Consider the following 23,870-nt stretch of genomic DNA (forward strand, 5'->3'; position numbering starts at 1 on the left):
CTAGGCGATTAAATCAAACAAACTGGTATGAAAGTGCCCATGAAATAAGTATTTGTATATCTATTTATTCAGATGAAGAAAATCAAGGCTTAATTTAAGTAACTTGTCCAAGGTCAAGGAATTGGCAAGTGGCTGAGCTGGAATTCAGCATCTCAGACATCTTCCTTTGAATCCTTGCCTTCCTTGTGAATTTCAGATGACAGAGCATGACGGTTGCATGATTATGGGGTCACTGCAGGCCTGTCCTGCCCTGAGGGACCAAGGATCAGAAGGGCAAAACCAACCCGCTCAGCTAGTGAAGTGAAATGGACATGGTCTATTCCTGGTTTACCCTCCGCTGGCCTTCAGGAGGTTTCTGAATGCACCAGGGTCCTAGAGAAGCAGCAACCGCTGGACTGTATTGCCAGGTAGCCAGCAGCATGGGGCCCTGGAAGAGGCTGGAGGATACTGTGCTGTCACTGAGACACCCGCCTCAGGTCCTCCGTCTCAGCCATTGCCCACGAACACAGCTCCACAGCCAGAATGATCCAGCCACAGAAATGCCAGCAAAAAACACCCCTGGCTCCCCACATCCCATGGTAAAGCTCCAAATGCTTGGAGCACACACAAGACCTGACTCCAGGTCACCTTCTCTACTGGGACAGAAAGGGTGCCCTGGGGCTGGGGAAGGGCCTGGGGCTGGCACAGTCAGGCTGTATTTGGGTCATTTTCCAGGAGGTCTGGGTTATTTCTAACACTCTCTCCTCCAAGAAGACAACTTTGCCTCCTGCCCCTTGACATTCTTTCTTCTTGTGGCATCCAGCATTTTCTCTGGTAACTGTTGTGGGTATTTTTTGTATTTGGGGAAACTAAAAAATATAGAAAACTGCAAAAAAGAATTACAGTCACCAATATGCTTGCCACTCAGAATCAGACCTAGCAGAGTTTTCCATATTTGCTTTTCTAGGCTTCTATATGCATCTATATCTAATCTGGATCTATGGCTGGATCTATATCTGTAGCATGTGTGTACCTGTATCTTCATCTCTTGTGCTTTTGAAGGGAAAGTACGTTACTCAAGTCCCCGGTGACCAGCACCCTCACTGTGACATCAGATTAGATGTCAATTGCAACCCCAGTTGAGGTCACTCTTCTACAGGGGATGTGTATCCTTTCTACCTTTAAACATGTTGTTATAGACACGTTCGGAGGCATATAAAATTTATAATTTGGGGGGCACACTGTCTACACAAGTGGGGTTGTGCTGCACCCATCATCCTGCAAAGTGTTGTTTCATTCAATGGCATAGTTTTGGGCTCTGTTGAAGTTGACACACATGGATGCTGTTTGTTCCATTCAGAAACAGCCCAAGTGTCCAGGCCCTCAACTACACTGATGCGTCCTGAAGGGAAGGGCTGAAGAGACTGCCCTGGGGTCCCCACCCACTACTGCAGCCAGACCTTCTGGGGCTGCCTTCCCTGGGGAGCCTCGAGCAGATGCTGAATGAGCTCCAAGGACTGAGGGCCACTGGACAGCTGCCCCCACATGCCCCCAGCCCACACCGCATCACAGAGTGCTCCCATCATTCACAGAGTGCTCCCACCATTCACAGAGTGCTCCCATCATTCACTGGGCAACAACAGGAGGACATAGATGGAAGAAAAACCTGCTCCTCAGGCCGGAGGCCACAGGGTGACCCTGCTCCCAGCAAGGGAGGTTTGGGCCTGGGGCTTCAGGTCCTCCAGAAGCTCCCTCAGCCCTGCAGGCCTCCTGATGCCAACAAGACTCTGCCGCATAGGGGGCCAGGGCAGCCACTTCCTGGCTCTGCCTGTTTGGCCAAGTGGCCTTGAGGAAGCCTTGCTCTCTGTCCCCAACACTCCATGGGACTTTCAGTGCCCAGTGGATGCCTGACAAGCCTGACATCTGCTGGGGACCAAGGGCTGTTTATCCTTCCCGGGAACTGGAGAGCCAAGGGTCAACACAGCCAGGAGCCTGCCCCCAGGCCAGGACTCTTGCGGGTGGTGTAGACACCCCCCAGCTCTGGCCCTCAAGGGAGATGTGAGCCGTGTGCTTTCTCTCTCCTGTTCTCCCTGAGGAACGCAGGGCCAGCTGCCCACTGTGGCGGCAGCTCGGGCCCAGTCACACTCCTTCACAGGTGATCTCCCTCCCCTGAGGGGCTCCCCTCCACCTCCCAGACAAGCTGCTGGTGCCCAGATTCGTGTCTCAGGGTTTGCTTATGCAGGATCTCGAACTCAGAACCCGTCCCTTCCTGGGTCCGGCTTCTGCTGGGAAGCCAGCCACCTGAGGTGGGGGCTGATGGGCTGGGTGGGGGCCCTGGACTGCACTGGGCCAGCAGATGCAGGGAGGCAGGGAGGAGGAGGAGGCAGGCCATTTATTGAAGAACTGCTCACAGACATGGACACACATAGCCACGGTACCCAGATACCACCCTGGGGCCAGGGAGCACCCACAAACAGCCCTGGGCTGCCAGCCCAGGCCTGGACATTTGCCCACCATGGGTGGAAGGCCTCTCTTGGTGTCAACCATCCATGACCACCTACGGCACCATCTCTCCTGCCAAGTTGCCCATGGGGGTCTCCAGGAAGAAAACCAGCCTTGGGGGATTCCAAGGCCCAGGGAGGGAGGGAAGCTGCCCACGCCCTCAGGCTGCGCCCAGCCTCATGCTCACCGTTTCTTTCTATGGCCAAAGGGAAGTGGCTGGATGAGGGAGGTCCCTCTGCTGGGGTGAGCAGCACAGCAAGGCTGGGGCCCCAGGTCACATAAATGGATGCAGGGATCCTGGGACCTGGGCTGAATGGGCACCCACTCTGGGGTTTCCTCTGCTCCGGCCTGTGTATAGTCCAGGGAACAGTGCGGGAAGGGGTGTGGCACGGGGTGGGGCTGCCATGTCTGGGGGCTTCTGCATAGCCCAGCAAAGATGCTACAGGAGGAATGGGAGGAGAGGGTTGGGTGGGGGTTGGGGAAGGAGGGGGAGACAGGGCTGCAGTGAAGGCCTTGCTCATCGCAGGGGGTGTGGGAAGCCAGGCTGGGTCACCTCTGGCCCTGCAGAAACAGGGACGGAAGTGGGCGGGCTCAGGCTTGCGCCTCCAGGGCGCGCACGTGCACGCTGGGCAGACAGAACCAAGAGGGTGGCAGCTCCTTGCTGGTGCTGTCCTCGTGGAAGCGGATGTGGAGGAAGAAGTCGCCCGTGTAGAGGAAGAGGAGGGCCCCGAGGCAGGCCGACTGGCCAGATGGCTGTACCTGAGCAGGGAGGAGAAAGACGTGTCAGTCTGGTCAGCAGCATGGGCCACCCAAAGCCGCCAGGAATCTCAGGAACCTGCCTGGACATAGGTGCTATGGGGGAAGTGAGGGCGGCCCAGGCCTGGCTCCAATGCCCCCTCCAGCAGGTCACTGTGCCTGTCCAAGCCAGATTTGTCTTTGAAAGGAGCTGCCAACATTCCCATTCCTGAATTGTTTGGGGGCACAGGGGGTCAGGAGTGTGGGAGGGAGTGAGGGAGAGGTTGGGGCAAAGGGGAACGGAATGACAGCCTGTGCTGGGGCCTGACAGTGAGGGGCTGAGAGGCAGCTTGGGAGGTGGGGCCAAGGGTGTGGGCTGGAGCCTCTCCATGGGAGGAGCGGCAGGCATGGGATGGGTGACAGTGACATCACAGTGATGCCACAGCAGGGTCCAATCATGGAGTGGCACCCTGTCCTGGGCATAGCTCCCATTCCCTGCACATTTTCCTGCTTCACCAACGCTCAGGGCCTCACTGCCCAGGACAGAGAACGAGGTGAGCTTGTCTAAGTTCCTGCAGTGGGTGGGGCAGGCTCAGACTCAGTGTGCACACGTGACCACAGAACCCCTGCTACTGTCGTCTGCTGGACGTATGCTGACCCCAAAGCCCACCACCCAGGGAAGGGGGACGATGACCATGAGGGCCTGGGCCACATGACCAGAGGCTCCCAGACCACCCTGCACACCACCACGCACCGCGTCGAGGTAGAAGGTGCTGGAGCCCACGAAGGAGATGGTGTCGTGCAGGTCGTAGTTGTGCACGCCATTCTGGTGGTCCTGGAAGGGGACCACGGTGAGGGCGAAGGGCCCTACGCTGCGCGGGCTCCGGTTGGTCAGCCGCACTTCCAGGCGCACGGGGTCGCCTACCTGGCAGGCCGCCGCAGACTCACAGTCACACGGCTGTCCGTCCACCAGCACATCTGCAAGGGACACGAAACTGTCAGGGGCTGGGCTGGCCTGCATGGCCCAGCCGGCCTATCCCACCCACTCGCTGATTCATTCCTTTCCTCCTTCACCCTTCAAGGCTGCCACCCACTCCCTGCCAGGCTGGGCACTGGGGACACAGATGCGTGACCAGTTCCTGGTCTCCAGAAGAGGAACCTGGCAAAGACAAGTGTGGTGGCTAGAGCTATAACTCAAGGGGTCTGCACTCCACTGGAGGGGCCTCTGGGAGGCCTCCTGGAGCCTCCTACCACAGCCCACCTGGAAGGGGAGGAGCTCTCTCGTGAGTCAGGGGCTCCTGTCTGGGTGAGCGTCTGACACCGTAGAAGTGAGGGCATGGAAGGGACCCTAAAGTGCCCCAGGTCAGGGGTCAGGTGAGCTTTGGAGCACAGGCAGGACCAGGGGTCCCTCTCCTCCGGGGGCTGCAAGACCACACACCCCAGGAGGTGGTGTCTTGATCTCATTCCCCAGGAAGAATGCACAATGGGCTCCGGCACTCCCTGCAAAGTGGCTGCACCGTGTTCTCCTCATCCTGTCGGCTTGTCCAGGGTGCCGGACACACAGCCCAGCACAGAACAGGTGCTCAGGGGAGCAGCACAGTTCTGGGAGCTGTGGACCCTGCCAGGTAGGGCCTGGGAGAAGGAGCATGGATTCAACCCCTTTTCCCTTCCTTGCCCACATGCTCCAGGAGCTTGCAGACAAGGAGGACGCCTGCCAACTGGGCAGCAGCAAGGAAGCAGCCCGAAGCCAGGGTGGGGCGGGGGGTAGTGGGTGTGCCCCCTCTCAGGGAAGCGAGCTGATGGTCAGGGTGGCGGGTTTGATGGCGAGCCCCGAAAGGCATGTGAGAATGTGGCCGCATTGGGGAAGGGAAGAGAAGGGGCCTTGAAGATGTCACCGAGTGAAAGGCCCTATAGGAGCTCATTCTGGATTCGAGCGAGCCCTGCAGTTAGTGACAATGTCCTTATACGGGGCAGAAGATTTGAGGGCGGATTTGCCCTCAAATCCCGGCTTTGGCTGCATCCTATGCTTTTGGATGTGCAGGGTCACCTGCACTGAGTCTGACCAGACCAGGATGAGCCCAGGGGTCCTGAGGCCCTGCCCACTGGGCTATGTATAGTTTCCCTGAGTACTTCCGACAGTGCCTGACATGCAGCAGACAGCATGAAGATGGGCTCTTTGTTCTCCCAGCTGGTCTGTTCTGCTGAGACCAGGAGGTAGGACCAGAGGGACCTGAGCTTGATCGCTTCTATCTATGGGGCCCAGGGTATGTCACTACACCTCCTGGGCCTCAGTTTCCTCTTCTGTAACATGGAGCCGACGCTAATGCTAACAGTTGTGATAAGCTCATATCCTTGCCGTGAGGAGCTCAGTCACAGCACGCCCCAGTACCCATGAGCATTTTGAGGGACTTCGTCTTCGGAAGTGCCGTTGGGGCAGTGGCTTTCATTTCGAGCCTTGGTTACCTGTCTGTGCCGTGCAGCCCAGCACAGGGAGGCTTCCATCAATCCCCAGCCCTTCTCCCTCCTCTACCTCTGTGCCACCCAAGCCAGGCCTCAGTAAATGTTTCTTGAACAGTGAACTGAACCAAGCGCAGTCTGAGCTGCTTGAATAAAAGTAGGGGAGATGGAGAGAACAGATGTCGGGGCGGCCCGGTTGCTGGTTCCATCAAGGGAAAGATACGATTATGTGCAAATCAGTGAAGGTTGGCTGGCTCATTATCGTCCTGCTCTTTTTTTTTTTTTCTTTTTGCAGAGAACTGTGTGGGCTGCTGGGGCAGGAAAGGACTGGTCTGTGGGCTCCTGGGCAGAGCCACCCTGGCCTGCTTGTTTAACCCTTCCTAGCCCCAGCTCTGTACAACCCCTGGGGAAGAGAAAGCTGATGAAGGGTTAGAGCCAGCTCTCCCTGTGAATGCTGCTGAGGGAATCTTTCTTTGCTACTTTCTCTCTAGGAAGAGGGTAAGGAATGTGTGGCACTTAGGTGTGAGGTCAGGGCGGTAGGGGTTGGCAGGGGTTGTGGGCAGAGCAACGCCTTGTCAGAGCAGGCGGCCAGGCTGCAGTCCCAACTTTGCCTCTGACTGCCCTTTACACTGGGAAAGACCGTTTGCCAACTGGTGCCCCCTCCATCTCACCTGTGAAACTGGGATAATGATCTTGACCTCCCAGGCTGGGGGCAGGGGTGAAGAGCAGAGAGGACACAGCTGGAGCGGGCGCTCCTGCCACAGGATCTCCTGTGTGGCCGTCATTGCAGAAGGCGGGCAGCGCTCTGGAATGGCAGGCAGCACCTGTCTTGCTCTCTGCTCTGTCCCCGCTCCCAGGGTGACCAACTATCCCAGTTTGCCCAGGGCTAGTTTGGCTTTAGCCTGAATTGCAGGAAACCCTCAGTGCCAGGCAAACTGGGACGGTGGGTCACGTTACCCCGAGGTCTGGCATCCACAATGACTGCTGACCAAGTTAATGTATTTTTGTGCTCAGCGAGCAGCCGTTTCCTTCCTTGCACCACAGCTGGGGCAGCCCCTACAACTCCAGCAGCTCAGATCCAGGCACACAGGCCCCAAATCCCTGACGCTGACTCCTTCCCATGACCCAGAGGAAAAGCAAACCTTCCTAGGACGGGGCAGAGCAGAGGTCTGTTTTTGTCTGAGAGCATTAAACTTCCCGAATTCAAAAGGATGCCCTGGTCTCTCCTGGGACCCCCAGGGTACAGCTTAGGGAATGCGGTGGAAACGGGTCTAATGACCGTGATCATGATGGTGGCGACTCTCGCAGCTGCCTTGCAATGAGAACGTGTGACCGCATGGCAGGGCTGTGCCTGGGTAGCGGCAACGCCCCACCACGTCCATTGTTGCCAATTCACTTCTCTGACTCCGGGCCCAAACAAGCTGTGTCCCGTCCTGGGGCATCAGAGGAAGTGGGCTCATTTCTGCAGGGCCCCGCTCTCTACAGACACCCTGCTGAGCAGGGCTGCACGAAGCAGCTAGGACGAGGGAAGAGAAGCCGGGGTCATCGTCCATCACAAAATGGCTTCCCCGACTCCAACCAGGAAGGAGCTGGGATAAATAATGGGAAAAATTTCTCACAGACAAGCTGTTTTGAAGCAGTTTCTAAACTGCCGCTGAGGGACAGGAAGGAACCACATGTGAAAGCGTGGGTGCTGCTGGGAGCTCAGCCCGGCCTGTGGCCACCGCAGGGACTGGCTCTACTCCTGGCTCCCCCAGCACCCGGCTTCCATCCACGTTCCCCAGGCAGGCCATGAGGGACAGAGCGGGCAGCCCAGGGGCCACGCAGCCTGCCTGTCAGCTTCAGCTGGGAAGAGTGGGTGCTTCCTGGGGGGCCCGCTGCTCAATCACAAGGTAAGCCCTAGAACCGGGACCCTGCGAGGGGTGGACAGTTCTGTGACCACAGCAGCCCAGCTGGCTGGCCCCCAGGACGTGGGCAGGGACGCCAGTGCATGTGTCCCCTCCCTTGAGTGCTCCTCACCACCCCCAAGAGCACCTTCCCAAAGCCTTCAGGTGGAGGTCATCCGCCCTCCCCCGGGGAAGCCCCGAGTCTGGCATCTGGGTGTGTGGGGTCCAGTTTTCTCCCACTGTTCTCTGGGGCTGGCCTCTGCCGGGCTTCCTGCCACTCTCCATTTCCTGGTCCACCAAATGAGCCGCCTCCTGGCAGGACTGGTTCCTCCTTCCCTCTCCCAGGCGGGATGGGGCGGGATTTGCACAGCTGTTTGTTGAGGAGCTGTTAGCAGCACAGGCCTCAGGCTCCTGATTGGCTGGAGAACGGATCTTGGGTTTGAGTTACTTCTCTGTAAATCTCCACCCCTCCGAGCCCCAGTCTAGGTAGAAGGAGACCACATCAAGTGGGGTTTTGTTAGGGGCCGCTTGATCCTAACCACCATGGCTCCCAGCCTTCCCTGAGGAGGGGAGGATCTGCAGGAGCAGCGGAGGGGAACCAGGATGGGGATGCTTTGCATTTTGACAGCTTCTCCAGGGTCCTTCCTCGCCCGTGGGCTGAATGTGAACACTGACGAAGCTCCGTGCAGGATGCAACTGAGAGGACAGACGCAGCGGGGCAGACCCTTCCGGCCTCTCCCTCTGTGTGGGATGCAACTGAGAGGACAGACGCGGCGGGGCAGACCCTTCCGGCCTCTCCCGAGCCAGGCGCCAGGCAGGCAGTTTCAGCCATCTGACCACGAGGGAGGCAGACCCCGGACCTCTGGGGATGCTGGGTCCCTGTAGGCCTTTTTGCCTGGACCTGGAATGTCCCAGCCGAGGGAAGCAGTGGCCTAGGGAGGAGAAGGGGCTCCTGTGCCCACGGCAGCCAGTGGTAGGGAGGAGAAAGGGCTCCTGTGCCCACAGCAGCCAGTGGTAGGGAGGGAAGGGGCTCCTGTGCCCACAGCAGCCAGTGGTAGGGGGGCCATGAGCTGAGAGACAGAATGACTGAAGGTCAAAACTTGCCTAGCAAAGCCTCCTGAATCCCCAGGTCTTCCTTCGCAACAGAGGGGGTGATGTGGTTGATAAAATAATGCGCCCCCCGCCACTTGCCCATGTCCCAGTCCTGGGAGGCTGTATGTCCTCTCCTGTGGCAGAAAGGGCTTAGCCAATGTGATGAAATGGAGGTCCTGGAGATGGGGAGAGGCCCCTGGGTCATTGGAGTGGGCCCAATGGTGTCACGAGAGTCCTTACAAGGCAAGAAGGGAGGCAGGAGAGGGGCACACTTCGCTGCTGGTTATGAAGACGGGGGAAGGTGCATGGAGTGCAGGCACCCCAGGAGCTGGAGAACGCCAGCCCAGGCAGGAAGGTAGCCCGCAACACCTATCAGACTCTGGACCCCAGAACCGCACGGCGGGGATGTGCGCTGTTTAAGCGATGAACCTTGTGGTGGCTTGTGAGAGCAGCTGGTGAGCCCAACACAGATAGGGGTCTAAGAACACATAAAGAGCCCCCAGGGGGCCCCAGTCAGCCTCAGGGCCACACTTCCCAGGCCGCTGGGGGAGACCCAGCCTGGGTGCAGAGCTGGGCCTGGGGCAGACGGCGCTGGGCAGGGTGCACAGCTCTCTGAGCCTCGGTTTCCTCATTTGGAATGGTCGCGTCTTCTTCTCAAGGATGTGGTGCGAGTGTCAGATCCTCTATGAGAAGTGCCAGACAGAACAAGGTGCTCCAGGAATGTCGGCTTCTGCCCGCCCCCAGCTTCTGAAACCCAGCGCACCCCAGGCTAAGATTCATTTATTTAACAAGCACCAGAGAGGCCCTGAGCCTCAGGCATGTGCTCCTCTGGGCAACCCTGACATTTTGCCTGGACATCTGATGGGGTCTCACCATCCACTTTCTCCTCCAGCCCTTCTTCCCCATGCCTTCCCTAGTGGAGTGGCTCCACCACCAGCAGCAGCTCAAGCTGGGTCCTCTCCTCCTGGACACCCAGCTGCAGTCTGGGACACGTCTGGTGCCTGTGCAGTTGGGCCTCTGCTCAGCCTCCCCCGCCCTGCCATGGCTGGCTGCTCCCTCTTCTTTCTGCACGGCCACAGCACTGGTGTGAGATCCTGGTAGATAGTGTCACTTCCACGCTCCTCCCCTGCCTGGCCCATGGCTTCTGTTTATGCTCAGAATAAAAGAAAGTCTTGATGAAATTCTCACCCCAACTCTGGTCTCCTCGGCCCTACGAGTTTCCTCCCAGAGCCCATCTCCCAGGCTGTGTCCTCCCCGCCACTGGTCCCTGGCCATCCTGTCCCCCCAGCACATCCTTCCTGTCCCCGAGACTCTGCACCTGCCATCCTCGCCTCCCCACTAGCTCTATCCTGATAGTCAGGTCTTGGCCCTGCCAGAAAGACTGTCCCTGACCATACAGTAGAGGGTTTCCTGCCCCGCCAGCCACTCGGCCACATTCGTGAATTTTCTCATGGCCCTAGCATCTGATCTGAAGCGACCTTGTTTATCCATTGGTTTCATTATTAACTACCCGTGTGCTTCCTTGTCAGGAAGCTCCAGGAACACTGACTGGCACTTGGCCGTCTCACTCACCGTCGTGTCCCCAATACCCAGCACAGGCAGGCAAATGGCAGACACAAGTTCCATTTCATACATGCTGGACACATAGATGGATGAATGAGTGAGTGAATATCTGGGCTTTGGGGCTAGGTGCCCGGGTTTGAACACTGGCTCTACCGCCAACTGGCTGTGCCCTGCCCCATTCAAGCCCCTAGTGCATCATTTGGCACATGAGGGACCGGGGCCATGTCCCAGAAGTGTGTCTCGAATGAGGACTCTAGGACCAGCTACCACGCTCCGCTCTAGGCCCATACTCCATGGTGCGCTTCCAGAGATGACTTACGCAGGAGAACCTCATGTTGTAAGGAATCTCCTGGGAGCCGATCAGCCTCCTTCCTCAAGGCATCACATCAGCACTGGCCCCCTCTTCCCTCCTGCCCCGGCCCTGCTTCTGCTTCACATTTAATACCAGCTAGAGTTACGGACATAATTGTGTCTGGCCCAGAATTCGTCCTGAAGTCCCTGCCATATTCATGCTATAGCACGTCCAGGCTCTGGTAGAAACATGGACTATAAATAAAGGCTGTGCTCGCCTGGGAGGGGCTTGGCAGGGCACAGAGAAAGGAAGCCACTGGCTAGCCTGTGCATGGGCCTGGGGGCCACTGTGGGGATGAGAACGAGGCAACGTGCGCACGCTGGGCAGTGGTAGGTAGGCTGGCCGAGGCTCACAGGCAGTAAAGTATATCTCACTCGGTGCCCACATCCTTCTAGGAGGGCAGAGAGCAGGTGCAGCTTCACTGCATTTGCAGAAGCACACTGAGGTATAGAGAGGTGACAGGAGCTGCCTGGGCCCCGCACGGGCCCTGTGGAAGCAGGCCTGGGAGCCCTGTCCTGGAGAGTGGTAGGCAGGGGAAGCAGTGCCAGCGGGGATGTTCAACAGGACAAGGCCAGCACAGGCGGTGAGCTCAGGTGCTCCATGGGGACAGGGGCCCCAACTGGAGCCATCCTGGGGCAGGCACGTCCTTCGGCCTCTCCACCTCTGGCTGTCATGACCCGCTCAGGACTCAGGCTCCTGGAGGGCAGATGTGGGGCTGCTGCAGGCCTTCCAGCCTGGGCTCTGCCAAACACTGCTTCCACTGTGCTCTGGCTGTGTCAGGAGCAGCGCCAGGAGAGGTGAATCCAGGGAGATGCAGAGACCCAGCCCTGGACAGCTGCCATCCCCATTTCATTCCACAGCTTGGGACTCCAGCCAGGGTTTCTGTGACCCGAATGAGCCCCAGGAGGAGGGTGGAGGACGTGGAGGAAGGGGCCTCCCCTCCCTCCAGCCTGTCCCAGCAGGGTACTCCCCCTTGGGCCTGACGCTCCCCCTGGGCGTGATGCCCCCAGCAGGGCGTGGCGCTCCTCCTTGGTGCTCCTCTGGTTGTCAGCTTCTTGAGCACTCGTTGTCTTCCAGGCCTGGGGCTCAGGGCTCTGTAGGTATCCCCTAATTCAGTCCTTAGAGCCGGCCAGTAGGAGGGCTGGCCCTGTTCCATTTTACAGATGAAGTCCGTGAGGCGGTGAGTGGCTCAGGAGCTGGTCCCAGGTGAACAGCAGCAGGTGCTGAGCCCCCGCTGGATTCCTGGGCTCCAGACTTGGTCTGGTTTGTTGTTTTTGTTGTTGTTGTTTTCCAAAAGCTTTATCGAGATAAAAGTCACATACCACACAATTCACCCATTTAAAGTGTACAATTCAGTGGTTCGTAGTATATTCAGATATGTACGACCATAGCCAGTTTTCGAACATCTCCATCACCTTCAAAAGAAACTCTGTACCCTTTTAGCCATCACTGCCCCGCCCCCCAGGCCCGCTCCACCCCCAGCCCTGGGCAACCCAGTAATCTCCTTTCCAGCACCATACATTTCCCTACTCTGAATCACATATAAATAGAAGTGGAGGGCAGTGAGCTGCGGTGCCTGGCTTCCTTCACAGAGCACGACGTCTCCAAGGCTCACCCGTGTTGCAGCATGGGTCAGTGCTGCGTTCTTTCTCATGACAGAACAATACTCCATGTCTGGATGGGGCACGTTTTGTTCATCATGCATCCACCAAGGGACACGTGGGCTGTGTCCACCTTTGGCTGTTACGAGTGTTGCTGCTGTGAACATTTATGGAGAAGATTTTGCGTGGACACGGGTTATCATTTCTCTTGGGTGTACACCTGAGAGCAGACTTGCTGGGACAAACGGCAACTCTGTCTAACTATTTGAGAAAGCATGAGACTGTTTTCCAAGGTGGCGGCACCCCCATTCTCAGCAGCAGTGCAGGAGAGGCCTGAGTGCTCCACGCCTTCTATGGCACTGTGGTTGCCTGGCTCTGGTTCACCCATCCTGGTGGAGGTGAAGTAACATCTTGCAGTGGTTCTCATGTGCATTCTCCCGATCTACCCCCACCCGTCCATGCTGCTGGCGCTCACTGCTCCCTGCGCAGACAGTCCCGCTGTGCCCCACCAGCCTGGGACAGCTGTTTGGAATGGCCCTTCTGTGCAGTCCTCTTTGCTTGCTACGTCCATAAGCATGACAACCCTCTAGAACTCCAAGCCCTTGACCTCTATATTTTGGGAGTTTCTCACATTTTGGAGCCTGGGGCCAGACAGCAGGCCAGGGCTGAAGCTGGAAGTGTCTTCTGTGAAGCACAGCAGAACACAGCGTGCGATCAGGCGCCAGACAAGTCAGGGGACACCAGAGAGGGTCAGGACCCAAACTTTGGGCAAACTATGGACCCAGAACATGGCCACGGGCAGAGGCAGGATGGACTCAGGGGTTAGGGAGCCAAGAGATGGGGTCAGATGGAGACCAGACCTTGAGGACATGAGGACCAGCAGGTCAGATGGGCCCAGCATGCACGGTTGCTTTCAACTCTGATCTGCAGGGTGGGTGGGGGTGGGGAGCTGGCAGACACTCCTGGCACCCACGAGATGTTCACTGAAGTGCTGCATCTGTGGAAGAAGAACAGCCCCCACCTATGGACTCGGGTTCAGTCTACAGCAGAGATTTCAAACCACAGTGGACTTCTCAAGAGACCTTCCTGACTGCACCCCAGAGAGGTGGGTTTCCTCTGTCTAGGGTGGTGCTGAGCACAAGTTTCTGACGGGCATGTGTCCAGGGTTGCAGGCCCAATGCACAAGTCATGTCCGTCTCACTCAGAGTGGGCTCAGAGGAGCCAGGGCAGGAGAAAATGTGGAAGGTGGTGGGGTGGGGCTACCGTGGGCTTCTTAGGTGGTTGAAGGAAACAGCTAGAATGTCCACAGGGCACAGGGTCGTGTGCAAATTACTTCACAGTGACAGAGGAATGATCTGTGGATTTCTTGTCCAACTGGCTCGTCCAACAATCTGTTCACTTGTCCTTCAGGGCACGCCCCTCCAAGGCTGGCTGCTGAAGGTTTATTTTTCCTCCAGAGTTCAAACTCCCAGCGACGTGGCCTCCCCGAACTGGCCTCACCACCCTACTCTCCCACCTGTTGTGCTGGCGAGAAACAGGGGACTAAGTAGACTTCAGGCGCAAATATCTAATTTGGGATTTAAAAATGTAAAGACAAGAACAATGCAGTGGAAATACACGACTTGAAGACCTAGGAACAAAGTGAGTCAAGTTTTTAAGGCTCTATCAAGCCTGCCTCAGCTGTAATATATTTAACTTTTAAATTTCAGAAGACACGCATTTTTCTAGTTGGCATAAATCTTGGGTGGTCCTAAATTTCAGAGCCAAATTTGATTCAGGCAAGGTTTGGCTTCAGAATTAAGCAAGGAGTTTTCTCCCTCTTCAGATGAAGTAAAAGAAGTTCTAGGGAGAAATAAAATAGCCAAGACCCGAGATGAGAGAGGACTGCGAAGTCAAGGCTTTCTGCCCTTCACCAACACCAGGCCAGCTGTCCTGTGGGGGTGGGGGGCAGGCAGGCACGTCCCATATAAAACCCTCTAATTTCCAATTATCTAATATAACCGGCGAACTTTCTCTACTGCTAATGTAGCTGGTTGCTCGCTACTCAGTCCCCCAGCCCGGCACATTTTCCCTCTTTATTGATGACAGCCAAGTAACTGACCTTTTCACTTTGGCTGTTAGGAAGCTCAGAACTAAACATGAATCCACCTAAAGCACCATGTTGGCCTTCAGTGACTGTACTCTCACAGCCACCGCCACGCACGTTCATGCACAGGTATGCACGAACGCGTGCTCACAGCCACTGCCACGTGTGTTCACACACAGGTCCACACGAATGTGCGCTCACAGCCTCTCCTGCACAACTGCTCTTCCACATCTTGATCAACTATGCCAATATGGTTTCCCTTGGTCCTGACCTTCTGCATTTTATTTCGCCTCTTTTTTGTGTATCGAGAGAGAGTTTGGAAAAGAAGTGAGAAGCGTGGATAATGGCCAGGAAATGGGGGTGACGGTGCTGTGACAGTGTCTAGTCAAAAAGGCAGTCCACAGCCTGGGATGTATGTGTCGAATCACACAGTCCCCACCCCTCCCCACCCCTGCTCCTTTCCACCACCCCTTCCCCACCTCCGGACCCTCCCTGATTGCTGGGAATGGGCCTTCTGTCAGGGTGCTGGAGTCTAAGGAAGGCTCAGACAGGGAGACAGAGGCCGGGTGAGAGCGATGGAAGAAGGGCTGGCTCCATCTCCGCGTCCCAGAGCACTGCTCCCCCAGGAGCCGAGGCAGGCCCAGCTCCGCACGCTCCAGCCAGCTACACTCCCGCTGACCCCATGAACACAGAACACAGGCTCTTTCCCCGATCAGCGACTGTCAGGGTGCGCACTTCGTGAAGCTGGAGCTTTGCTCTCACTCCACCAAATGGCATGCATTTTTAACAGTTACTGAGGGAGCTAATTAGTTCATAAACCAGGACGCCTCTTCCCCGGCATCCTGGGAGGGCGGTGGTGCCAGCCCCGCATGTGTAATTACCCTCAAGTCGAGAACAGCTCCTGAGGAGCTGTTGGGCTCTCTTGGGTAAATAATTTACTTTTACAACTTTTCATTAAAGATTAAAGGGAATTAAATTAAAATTAGGGCAAAATGAAGTTGGAGAGGAGACCTGTGCAGCTTGAAGTTCTCTCATCGGAGGCTCTCCGCTTCCCAAGCTCACCCACCCTCCATCCAGGGATGCCAGGGCCCCTGTGGACGGGAGGCCCGGGGGGTGCGCAGGAGGTGAGCTCTGGAGAGGAGAAGGACTGCCCTTCCAGGAAGGCCTCCTGATTACACCCTGCATGGCCAGGACCTCCTGGGGATGGTGGCCGTGGCTGCCTTGAGGATGGGGTGAAACACCGTCACCAACACAATACACTGAGGCCAGGGTCTCCCAGCCCACGGACACCCTCCACGGATACCAGGCCAGGATCCTCGGACTCGAAGGCTTTATGGCTTTATGTTAGATGACGGTTGGAGCTTAGGTGCTGACTCAGGGGCCTGCGTGAACCCCTTCAGAAGCCAGAGTTTCTGCTTCCTTGTCTAAAAAAGGGAAAGGTGGTGCGTGGGGTGAAGGAGATGTGTTAGGAGAGGGCTGAGCTCCGGGCCCGGCCGGAGAGAAATGCCCAATGAACAGAGGGGTGTGAATCGCTGGAGCCCGGCTCCCACACCAAGGAGAGCTGAGGAAGGAGTTGTGGGTTAATCCAGGCCACGCACTTGCAGCGGCTCCGGCTCAGCTCCGCCTTCAGCACACTCCAAGTGATTGATAGGACAGCGGGTGAGTTGGGGCGGGCTGTGCACAGAGAGCTGAGCCTGAACACAGGCCAAGTGGTCCTGGCAGGGGCAGGACACGGGCTGCTGAAGAAACTAGTACTCCTTCAGGCCCAGGAGGCTCTGGGATTTGCTGCCCTGGCTGGAGCCTCCCTTGGGGACAAACAGAGAGCAGGACGGGGGCAAAGGGGAAGCCAGGGCATCTGGATGGAGCGGGCAGTTGGGGGACCAGGGGCTGGGCTCGCTGCCTTGCTGCTATGTGCCTTTTGGCCAAGACTTCACCTCTCTGAGCTCAAATGTACAAATCTAGAGCACAGGGGTAAACTGAGTCAGTGGGCAGCAGCCCACCTCCACGTGCCCATGGCGAGCACACTGGCACTGCTTCACTGAATATTCTCGGTGATGTTCTGAGAGGCATTGCCCTGCTTCCTCGATGGACAAGGCTATTTTGGTTTGAAGAGACAGAGCCAGCACTTGAATCCAGGTCTCCCTGGCACCAAGGCTCTGTGCTCAGGGTGGCATCTGCTGCCATCTGTGCCCCTTGCCCTCTATGCTAGGCTCCTGCAGTCACCGCAGGCAGCACCCCAGCTCCGTGTCTCAAGGCCTTGCCCACGTGCCCCCTCCGTGAGGCAGTTCCCTGATCTCTCAACGAACACTCAATCTCGAGAAGGTTCTGGCTGCAGAGGCTGTCTAGGAAGCCATCACCTTTCCTCCTGGACACAGACTGCCGCCCCTCTCCCTGGGGAGTGAGTTGGAAACACAAGATCAAGTTCAGACCAAAGGGACTTAGAGGGAAATGACAAACCTGACCATAAACACATCCGTCCTACAGTCCCCCATCTCCAGGCTGAGAGGAGAACTTAAGAAACAGGGCTGAGGAGGGAGGAGCTGCAAGAGAGGTGGGCTATGGGACCGAGAGGTCCACAGGGTCAGGGAGCCTCTAGGGGTGGGGCCCCGGGTGGGCAGAGCCTCAGGGTAGGCAGGGACATACAGGGGATGAAGACACGAGGTGGTCAGAGCCAGAACATTGTGGAGCCTGGGTCCCCAGGTGAGCACCAGAAAGCTGCCTGCAACAAGAACACCATGAGATATAAACAAAACGGGGTTGGTGCATTAGGTCCCTGAAATTTGGGGCTGTTTGTTACAGCATTTAGCTGTGACATTTACAGGCCACCAGAGCTCAATTAACCAAGCCCTCCCTTTCAGGAGGAAGCACCAGGGCCCCCGTGTGCTGCTGTGCCTACGGCCACACTGGGCATCCATGGCAGGCAGGCACTGGGCCTCTAGTCCCTTCTCTCCCAACAGACGCAAGCTGTGTTTTGCACCAGGAACGCCTTGGCTCACGGAGACAATGACTATATTAAGTCCTTCCCCTTCAACCTTCTCTTTTTGGACAAGCACTTCAGACAACTGAAGATAAACCAGAAGAAAAAGAAAGGGGGAAAAAATGGAAAATATGCCTGCTGGCTGGTAGCATTATGCAAAGACAGCTTTCTGAGAACAGCAGAGAATTTAAAATGACTCCTCTGTCCCCAAGCAATGTCTCTACCTTTTCAATCTCTCATTTTTCATCTTCTCTCAAGCCTGTCTAAATAAAGCAAAGACTCTCGCCGCCCAGGCAGGCCCCCCACCCCCACCGCTCTGTGTGGCTCCGTGTTGAGCCCTTGTCCTCATCACACAATGCCAACCCAGCCTCAGACTTTCTCATCTGCCAATCAGATCGTACGCGCGGGCACTGTCGGCACCCAGGGGATTTGGAGGAATCATGAGACCCTTTCCTAGAGGAGGAAGCTGAGGCCTGGAAGCGAAGGAGCTCGGGAGGGTCAGAGCAGATGTGAGGGGTGTGCAGGGGTCAGAGTGGGTGTGGGGGTGTCCAGGGATCAGAGCAAGTGTGGTGGTGTGCAGGGGTCACAGCAGGTGTGGGTGTGTGTGCAGGGATCAGAGCTGACGTCAGGGGCTGTGCAGGGGCCAGAGCAGGTCATGGGGGAGGGTGGGTGTGCAGGGGTCAGAGAAGATGCAGGGGGTATACAGAGCAGGAGTCAGAGCAGGTATGGGGGGCGTACAGGGGTCAGAGCAGGTGTGAGGGGGTGTGCAGGGATCAGAGCTGACGTCGGGGCTGTGCAGGGGTCAGAGCAGGTGTAGGGGGCTGTGCAGGGGTCAGAGCAGGTGTGAGGGGCGTACAGGGGTCAGAGTGGGTGTGGGGGTGTGCAGGGGTCAGAGCAGGTGTGTGGAGATTTGCAGGTGTCAGAGCTGGCATGGGGGGCATGCAGGAGTACTGAGGGGCTGCAGCTGGCTTTCTGTGCCGGGCCTTGCATAGGCTGCTTGGTGGCTCTGCCTGGGCATCTGCCGTTGGCCTGTCCAACGCAGTCTCTCTTCCCTGGAAGCCTTCCTTCCCAGGGGCCTCAGTTGCTGCCCTCAGCATTCTGCACCCGTGTGCCCGTGTGTGCCACCTAGAAGGGCATTTACCTTGGGGGCAGGGGTCTGCCTCCACTAACAGGCTGGCGCTTCCTCCCCCCATGCCCTAGTGCCCAGCAGGGCCTCTGTGTATGGGGCCTGTATGGGGCCTCCACCAGGATTTCTAGACCTTGAACTCTGGCAGTAGGGCCAGGCTTGGAAACCAGGTTTCTGGACTCCTGGTGTGTGCAGCAGGGAGACAGCAGGAAGAAAGAGTTTCCAGAGAGAAGACATAAAGTGATCATGGATGTAGAAATGACGACTCCAATTGCTCCTCCAAAGTATTCAAGGCCAAGTTCAAGGCTGTCTGGTCACCTCCCCTGTGGTCTCTCACCCCAGTGCCCTGCGACTTCCCCTGCTCCATCTGTCCCTCCTTCCTGCCGACTCCTGGTGGCCTTTCCAAAGCTCGGCTCCTGCAGCACCTGCTCCAGGAAGACTTCCTGAAGCATATCCAGCCCCCAGCACCCCGCCATGGCCTGCATGGTCCACATGGGAATCTGCTGCTGAGGGGCTGTCTCTCCTGAGCTCCTGGGAGACCTGCTATACTAATGGACAGATGATAGACGACCTTGGCCCTTTAATGGCTTACTGTCTGACCTGAGGTACATCATTTAACCTCTCTGAGCCTCAGCTTCCCCATTGTCACCTGAGAGGAATGGGCTGAATGGTTTCAAACAGGGTCACTATTTCGTGTTCTCATCTCTGGGCGCCATGTCCAGAATTTCCTCCTACCATGAAAAGGTGCCATGCTTGTCATGAAGCATGCCAGGAGCCCCTCATACCCCACACTCCCAGACTGTCCTCACTTAGCCCAGGGCTGACCCCTGCCTAGTGCTGGGTCAACGCTTACGAAGTTAAACAGACTTGACATGGTGACAGCCAAAGCTTCACATAGAACTACAAAGTCCTAGAGCACAAATGGGAAGGATACGAGGTGCAAAAGGACCTTCAGTGGCCCATCTGCTTGAACCGCCAGAGCCGGGCAGCTGGATGAGTGGGCGGCGGTGAGTTGCTGCCGCTGTGCTGGACTGGAGGGGCAGGGCTGCCCAGCGGAGAGTGCCTCCCTGCTGAGACTCTGGGCAAGGGGCTTTTAGAAGCAGGGCCACAGGCAGCCTGGAGGTTCCTGAGGACCCGGTTAAGTGAGATGGGCCCGGACGCTCCCTCTGCCCTAGGCTTGGGCTGGCAACACAGAGACGACCAGGGGCTCACAGCCTGCAGGGGAGACTGAGGCCCACACACTCCAAGACCAGGTGAGGAGTGTCCCCCACCCCATCCCATCTCAGCTGGGAGTGGCGGGGGCTAGATACAGGAGGGTCCATAGGAGCCCTGGCTGTCCCAGTGTGGCACAGACCTTGCCTCACTCCTGAGGTACCCACCATGGGTTGCCCGACCTCCCCCGCTCCCCAGGCTTCTCTGATGGGGCTGCAAGTATTAATTCAATCCAGGGTCTCAGATGTGCACAGGATTCCTGCTCTCCGTTATGGCAGCCACCCTGAGAATGAATGCTGATGTGCCAGACCCTGGAGGCAAACCACGCCTCCCCAGGCCTCAGCGGGCTCAGGTCTACCATGCCTCTTTGTCCTCTTCCACCCGAGCCACCTCCAGCAGACAAGAGGCGCCCTCAGGCTGCCGCCCCTGTATTTATTGCTGGGCCTCCTCAGTGTGCAGAGGAGGACCTCAGGGCCAGGCAGCACCCCTGCATTGCACCCCCGCATGAAAAGGCCCATGGAGCTGTGCTGAGCATAGGCTGAGGGGCTCTCCAGGCAGCCTGAACCAGGGAAGAGAGGACTTGCTGGGACCCCCAAAGCTGACTTGTGGCCCCTGCTCCTGGGAATAGACCTCTGGCCTCTCTCCAAAGACTGTACGGCTTCTCTAAATGAGCCTTCCAGCACTGAGGGGGCAGGCACGCCCTGGGCCTGCCTGGGATGAGTCCCGTGGGACCATTCAAACTGCACCTGTCCACCAGGTCCCCGCCTAAGCCGGGATTCTACCTGCAGAGCTCACTAACACGCTCAACTGCTTCCATCTCCAGGAATCCATTTGTTCCCTGGAGCAGCAGCAGGTGACATCTGCAGGTGGGTCTTCACTCCACTGAACACAGGGAAACCAAGTGTGACTCCAGCACTAGAGCCCAGAGCCCCCACCCTCTGCCAGGCAGTGCGGTGGAGTCTCTGACCCATCCCAAAGGCTGCAGACAGCCAAGCACAAGGGGAGGAGACTTTTTGGTGGGCTGCACCAGGGCAGGCCAGCAGGGCTATGGGGTCATCCTAGAGAATGGCTGGCTGGCCAATCAATACGCCATTTAAAATGAGCACAGCCCTGCCTGGGAGAAAGGTTATGGGAGGTCAACACAGCCAGCCCACCCAGCCACACATCTGAAACCTCCGGCCCAACTCTGTCAGGTGTTAGTCTGTAAATCACAGCGGATTTCTCGGCTGTGCAATGATCAGCAGCCAGAACTAGACAGAATGCATCTTTGCAGGGTCCAGAGGCTGGGAATGCCCAGGGGCCAGGCCCACAGCACCTGGGATTGACCCCTGCCATGGCACTTAGGTAAGCCTGGCCCTTGCAGACACCAGATCGTCCCTGCATATCCCTCCAGGCCATGCCCTGGGCTTGCTCATTTCTGATTCTTCCCACTTCCCACTTGCTTCCAATACCAGCTTGTGGCCACTAGCAACAGGGTGGGGCTCCCTTGTTTCACTTCTAAAGTTGCTGACCTCAGCTTTGTGAGGTTCTCTGCTCTATCTGCCTAGGTATCTGGACTCCTATGCCCCAACCCTAGAACAAAGACCTGGACACAACCTATTCTGCCTCCACAAACTCAATCGACAATAGACTACATGTCATCCACCTATCCACCCGGCATCCAGCATCCACCATCCATCCATCCAGCATGCATCCATCCATGCATCCATCCATCCATCCATCCATCCTCCAGCAGATAAGAGGTGCCCTCAGGTTGCCACTCCTTTGTATTTTTGGCTGGGTCTCCCATCCACTATCCATTTATCATCCACCCATCTATCCACTATTCATCTATCCACTCACCCTTTACCCATCTATCCATCCATCCATCCACCATCCATCCACCATCCATCAATCCACCATCTACCCACCATCCATCCAACATCCACCCATCCACCATTCACACATCCATCTGCTGTCTATCTACCATCCATCCATCCATCCAAAATCCAGCATTCATCCATTCACCCATCCATCTCTCTACCACCATCTACCATTCATCCATTCACACATCCATCCACCACCACCTGCTCATCTACCATCCATCCATCTATATCCATCCATCCATCCATCCATCCACCATCCATCTACCATCTATGCATCTGCCGTCCATCCATCCATCCACCATCTACCCACCCATCCATCCATCCATCCACCACCATCCATCCATCCATCCACCATCCATCTGTCCATCTGTCCACCCATCCATCCACCATCTACCATCCACCCATCCACCATCCATCCAACGTCTACCCATGCATCCATCCACCATCCACCATCCATCCAACATCTACCCATCCATCCACCCATCTACTATCCATCCATCCACCTATCCATCCACCATCCACCCATCTAGCCATCTACCATCCATCCATCCATCCTTCACCTATCCATCTATCCACTCTTCTCCTCCTCCGCTGTTCATCGTGGGATTTCCCTGACTAATGGTTCAATGGTTTTACTGTTTCGGTTGTTTCCTGTTCTTCCCTCGGAAATACTCCAGTGCTACTGGGCTCATCTATCCTTTGAGGTCTGGATGCAGTAAGTCATTGCTGCAAGCCTTCTGTACTTCTTCTAGATTTCTCTATGCTCCCCTGAGGCCTTGGTCATACTCTCCTTGTTTGCCTGAGTCATATGAGTCCCATTAAGCGTTATGTCTGCCATTATTAGCTGTGGTCCTCTGGCCAGCCACCCATTCTATAAGTCCTGGAATCCTCATTTGGAACATGGACTAAGGGTGATTGCGAGGATGAAAGGACTTGTATGAGTAGCGCTGCCACCTCAACACATGACGCTGCTCGGCAATGCCACCCCCTCTCCTTGCCTGTGTCGCGGCCATGGGACAGCGAGGTGTCTGTCTCCTCAGCTGGAGCACCCCCATTACGGTTGTTTGTGCATCCCAACCCTGCTTCTTGGCACACAGCAGGTATTCCATAAATATTTGCTGAATCAAACTGACTTCATCTTGGCACGTCTCAACCCTGAACGGAGAAGTGCAAAAAGAGAGACCATCCAGTGTGTTCTTAGCTCGGGCTGGCTCTGCGGGGAAAGTTGGAGCCATGTGGCATGAACTTGAAACAGCCAAGGCCCCCCCAGCCTGCTGCTGCTCCATGCCTTGCTCCTGACCTCCAGAGGAGCCTGGCCCTCTCCAGACCCCGATTTCCTTCCCTGGGAAACGAGGCCGTCTAATGAGTGACCCCCAAAGCCCTTTCCCCTTCGACTGCCTGGTCTCAGCTGTACAATTAACAGCAGACGTCACCAAGAACTGGTCAGTCTGTATCACTTGGGGCTCCCACATCTGCTCCCAGGAATGCAGATGGTCTGAGGAGGTGTTCCTCAGGAATCAAAGCCGCAGCCACAGTCCATAGGCACCCTGGGTGCTGCCTGCAGACAGTCCCTTCCAAGATGCCTCGAATTGGCAGTGCTGCCTCTACTGAGATCACAGCCCCTTCCTAGGGGGACCCACATGCGGTGACTGATCCACACAGGGTATCAAGGCCGGGCCCCTCACCTCACCAGTCACACCAAGGAGCCATCCCAACTCCCGTAGGTCAGCTGAACTCCTCACTGGGCCTGCCTGGCTTCTTTCTCTGTCCATCTGCTTCCTCCTCTCCTTCCACCATGCTGACCTGAGGGTGTTGTGTGCCAGCCTCTGTTTTCCAGAGACCCTGCCCTGTGACACAAGCTGAACAGCACATCTTCCTCCCCTGGCTGAAGACAGGCTTCCTGCTGGTACAAAACCACATTTGATTTCCTGTCAGAGACTTAGCCTTGGCCTGACCGCTTACTGACTTTCTGAGCTTCCACTTCCTCATCTGTCAAATGGGCAAAACGTACTAAGAACTCAGTGGGTGGCTACCAGGGGAACCCCTGGAGCTGTGCAGCATATACAGCTGTCACTGCCAGGGGTCCTGTGAAGGACTGGCCAAGGCCATTGGTCTTGGCTGCCCGGGGTCAACAGGACAGGGGTGATGAGATGGCCCTCGGCCAGCCTTGAGGTCATCTGAGAGGTTATTGTAATTGGGGGAGCCATGAGCTCCGAGCCTGCATCTGCCCCAGCTCCCACTGCTGACTCAGTGCTGGTGTGGCACCTGGAGCCCTCCAAGTCCTCGGGTAACTTGTGCTGGGTCAATCAGTGAACCTAGGAGCATGCAGGACAGACCTGTGGAGGAGCCAGCCAGGGTTTGGGGACGAGGGCAGCATGTCGCAGGAGGAGCCAGCCAGGGTTTGGGGACGAGGGCAGCATGTCGCAGGAGGAGCCAG

General features: G+C 56.8%; 1 protein-coding gene across 5 annotated transcripts in view; it reads right to left on the reverse strand.

Moving 5' to 3' along the window:
• Positions 1 to 45: 45 nt before the first annotated feature.
• Positions 46 to 23,870, reverse strand: part of TRAPPC9 (trafficking protein particle complex 9) — a 713,063-nt gene continuing 689,238 nt past the window's right edge. For 3 of the 5 annotated variants that reach the window (XM_017962349.3, XM_017962347.3, XM_017962348.3), the window contains 2 exons: positions 3,971 to 4,194; positions 2,356 to 3,240 (listed from right to left, as the gene is read on the reverse strand). In XM_017962349.3, coding sequence (XP_017817838.2) covers positions 3,073 to 3,240; positions 3,971 to 4,194 — 392 coding nt within the window. In that variant the 3' untranslated portion in view covers positions 2,356 to 3,072. Of the gene's footprint in view, positions 3,241 to 3,970; positions 4,195 to 23,031; positions 23,334 to 23,870 lie in introns of those variants that run through there. The other 2 variants (XM_017962346.3, XM_021942894.2) reach the window with 2 other exon arrangements.

This window comes from Papio anubis, chromosome 8, assembly GCF_008728515.1.
Source record: "Papio anubis isolate 15944 chromosome 8, Panubis1.0, whole genome shotgun sequence".
Lineage (NCBI taxonomy): Eukaryota > Metazoa > Chordata > Mammalia > Primates > Cercopithecidae > Papio > Papio anubis.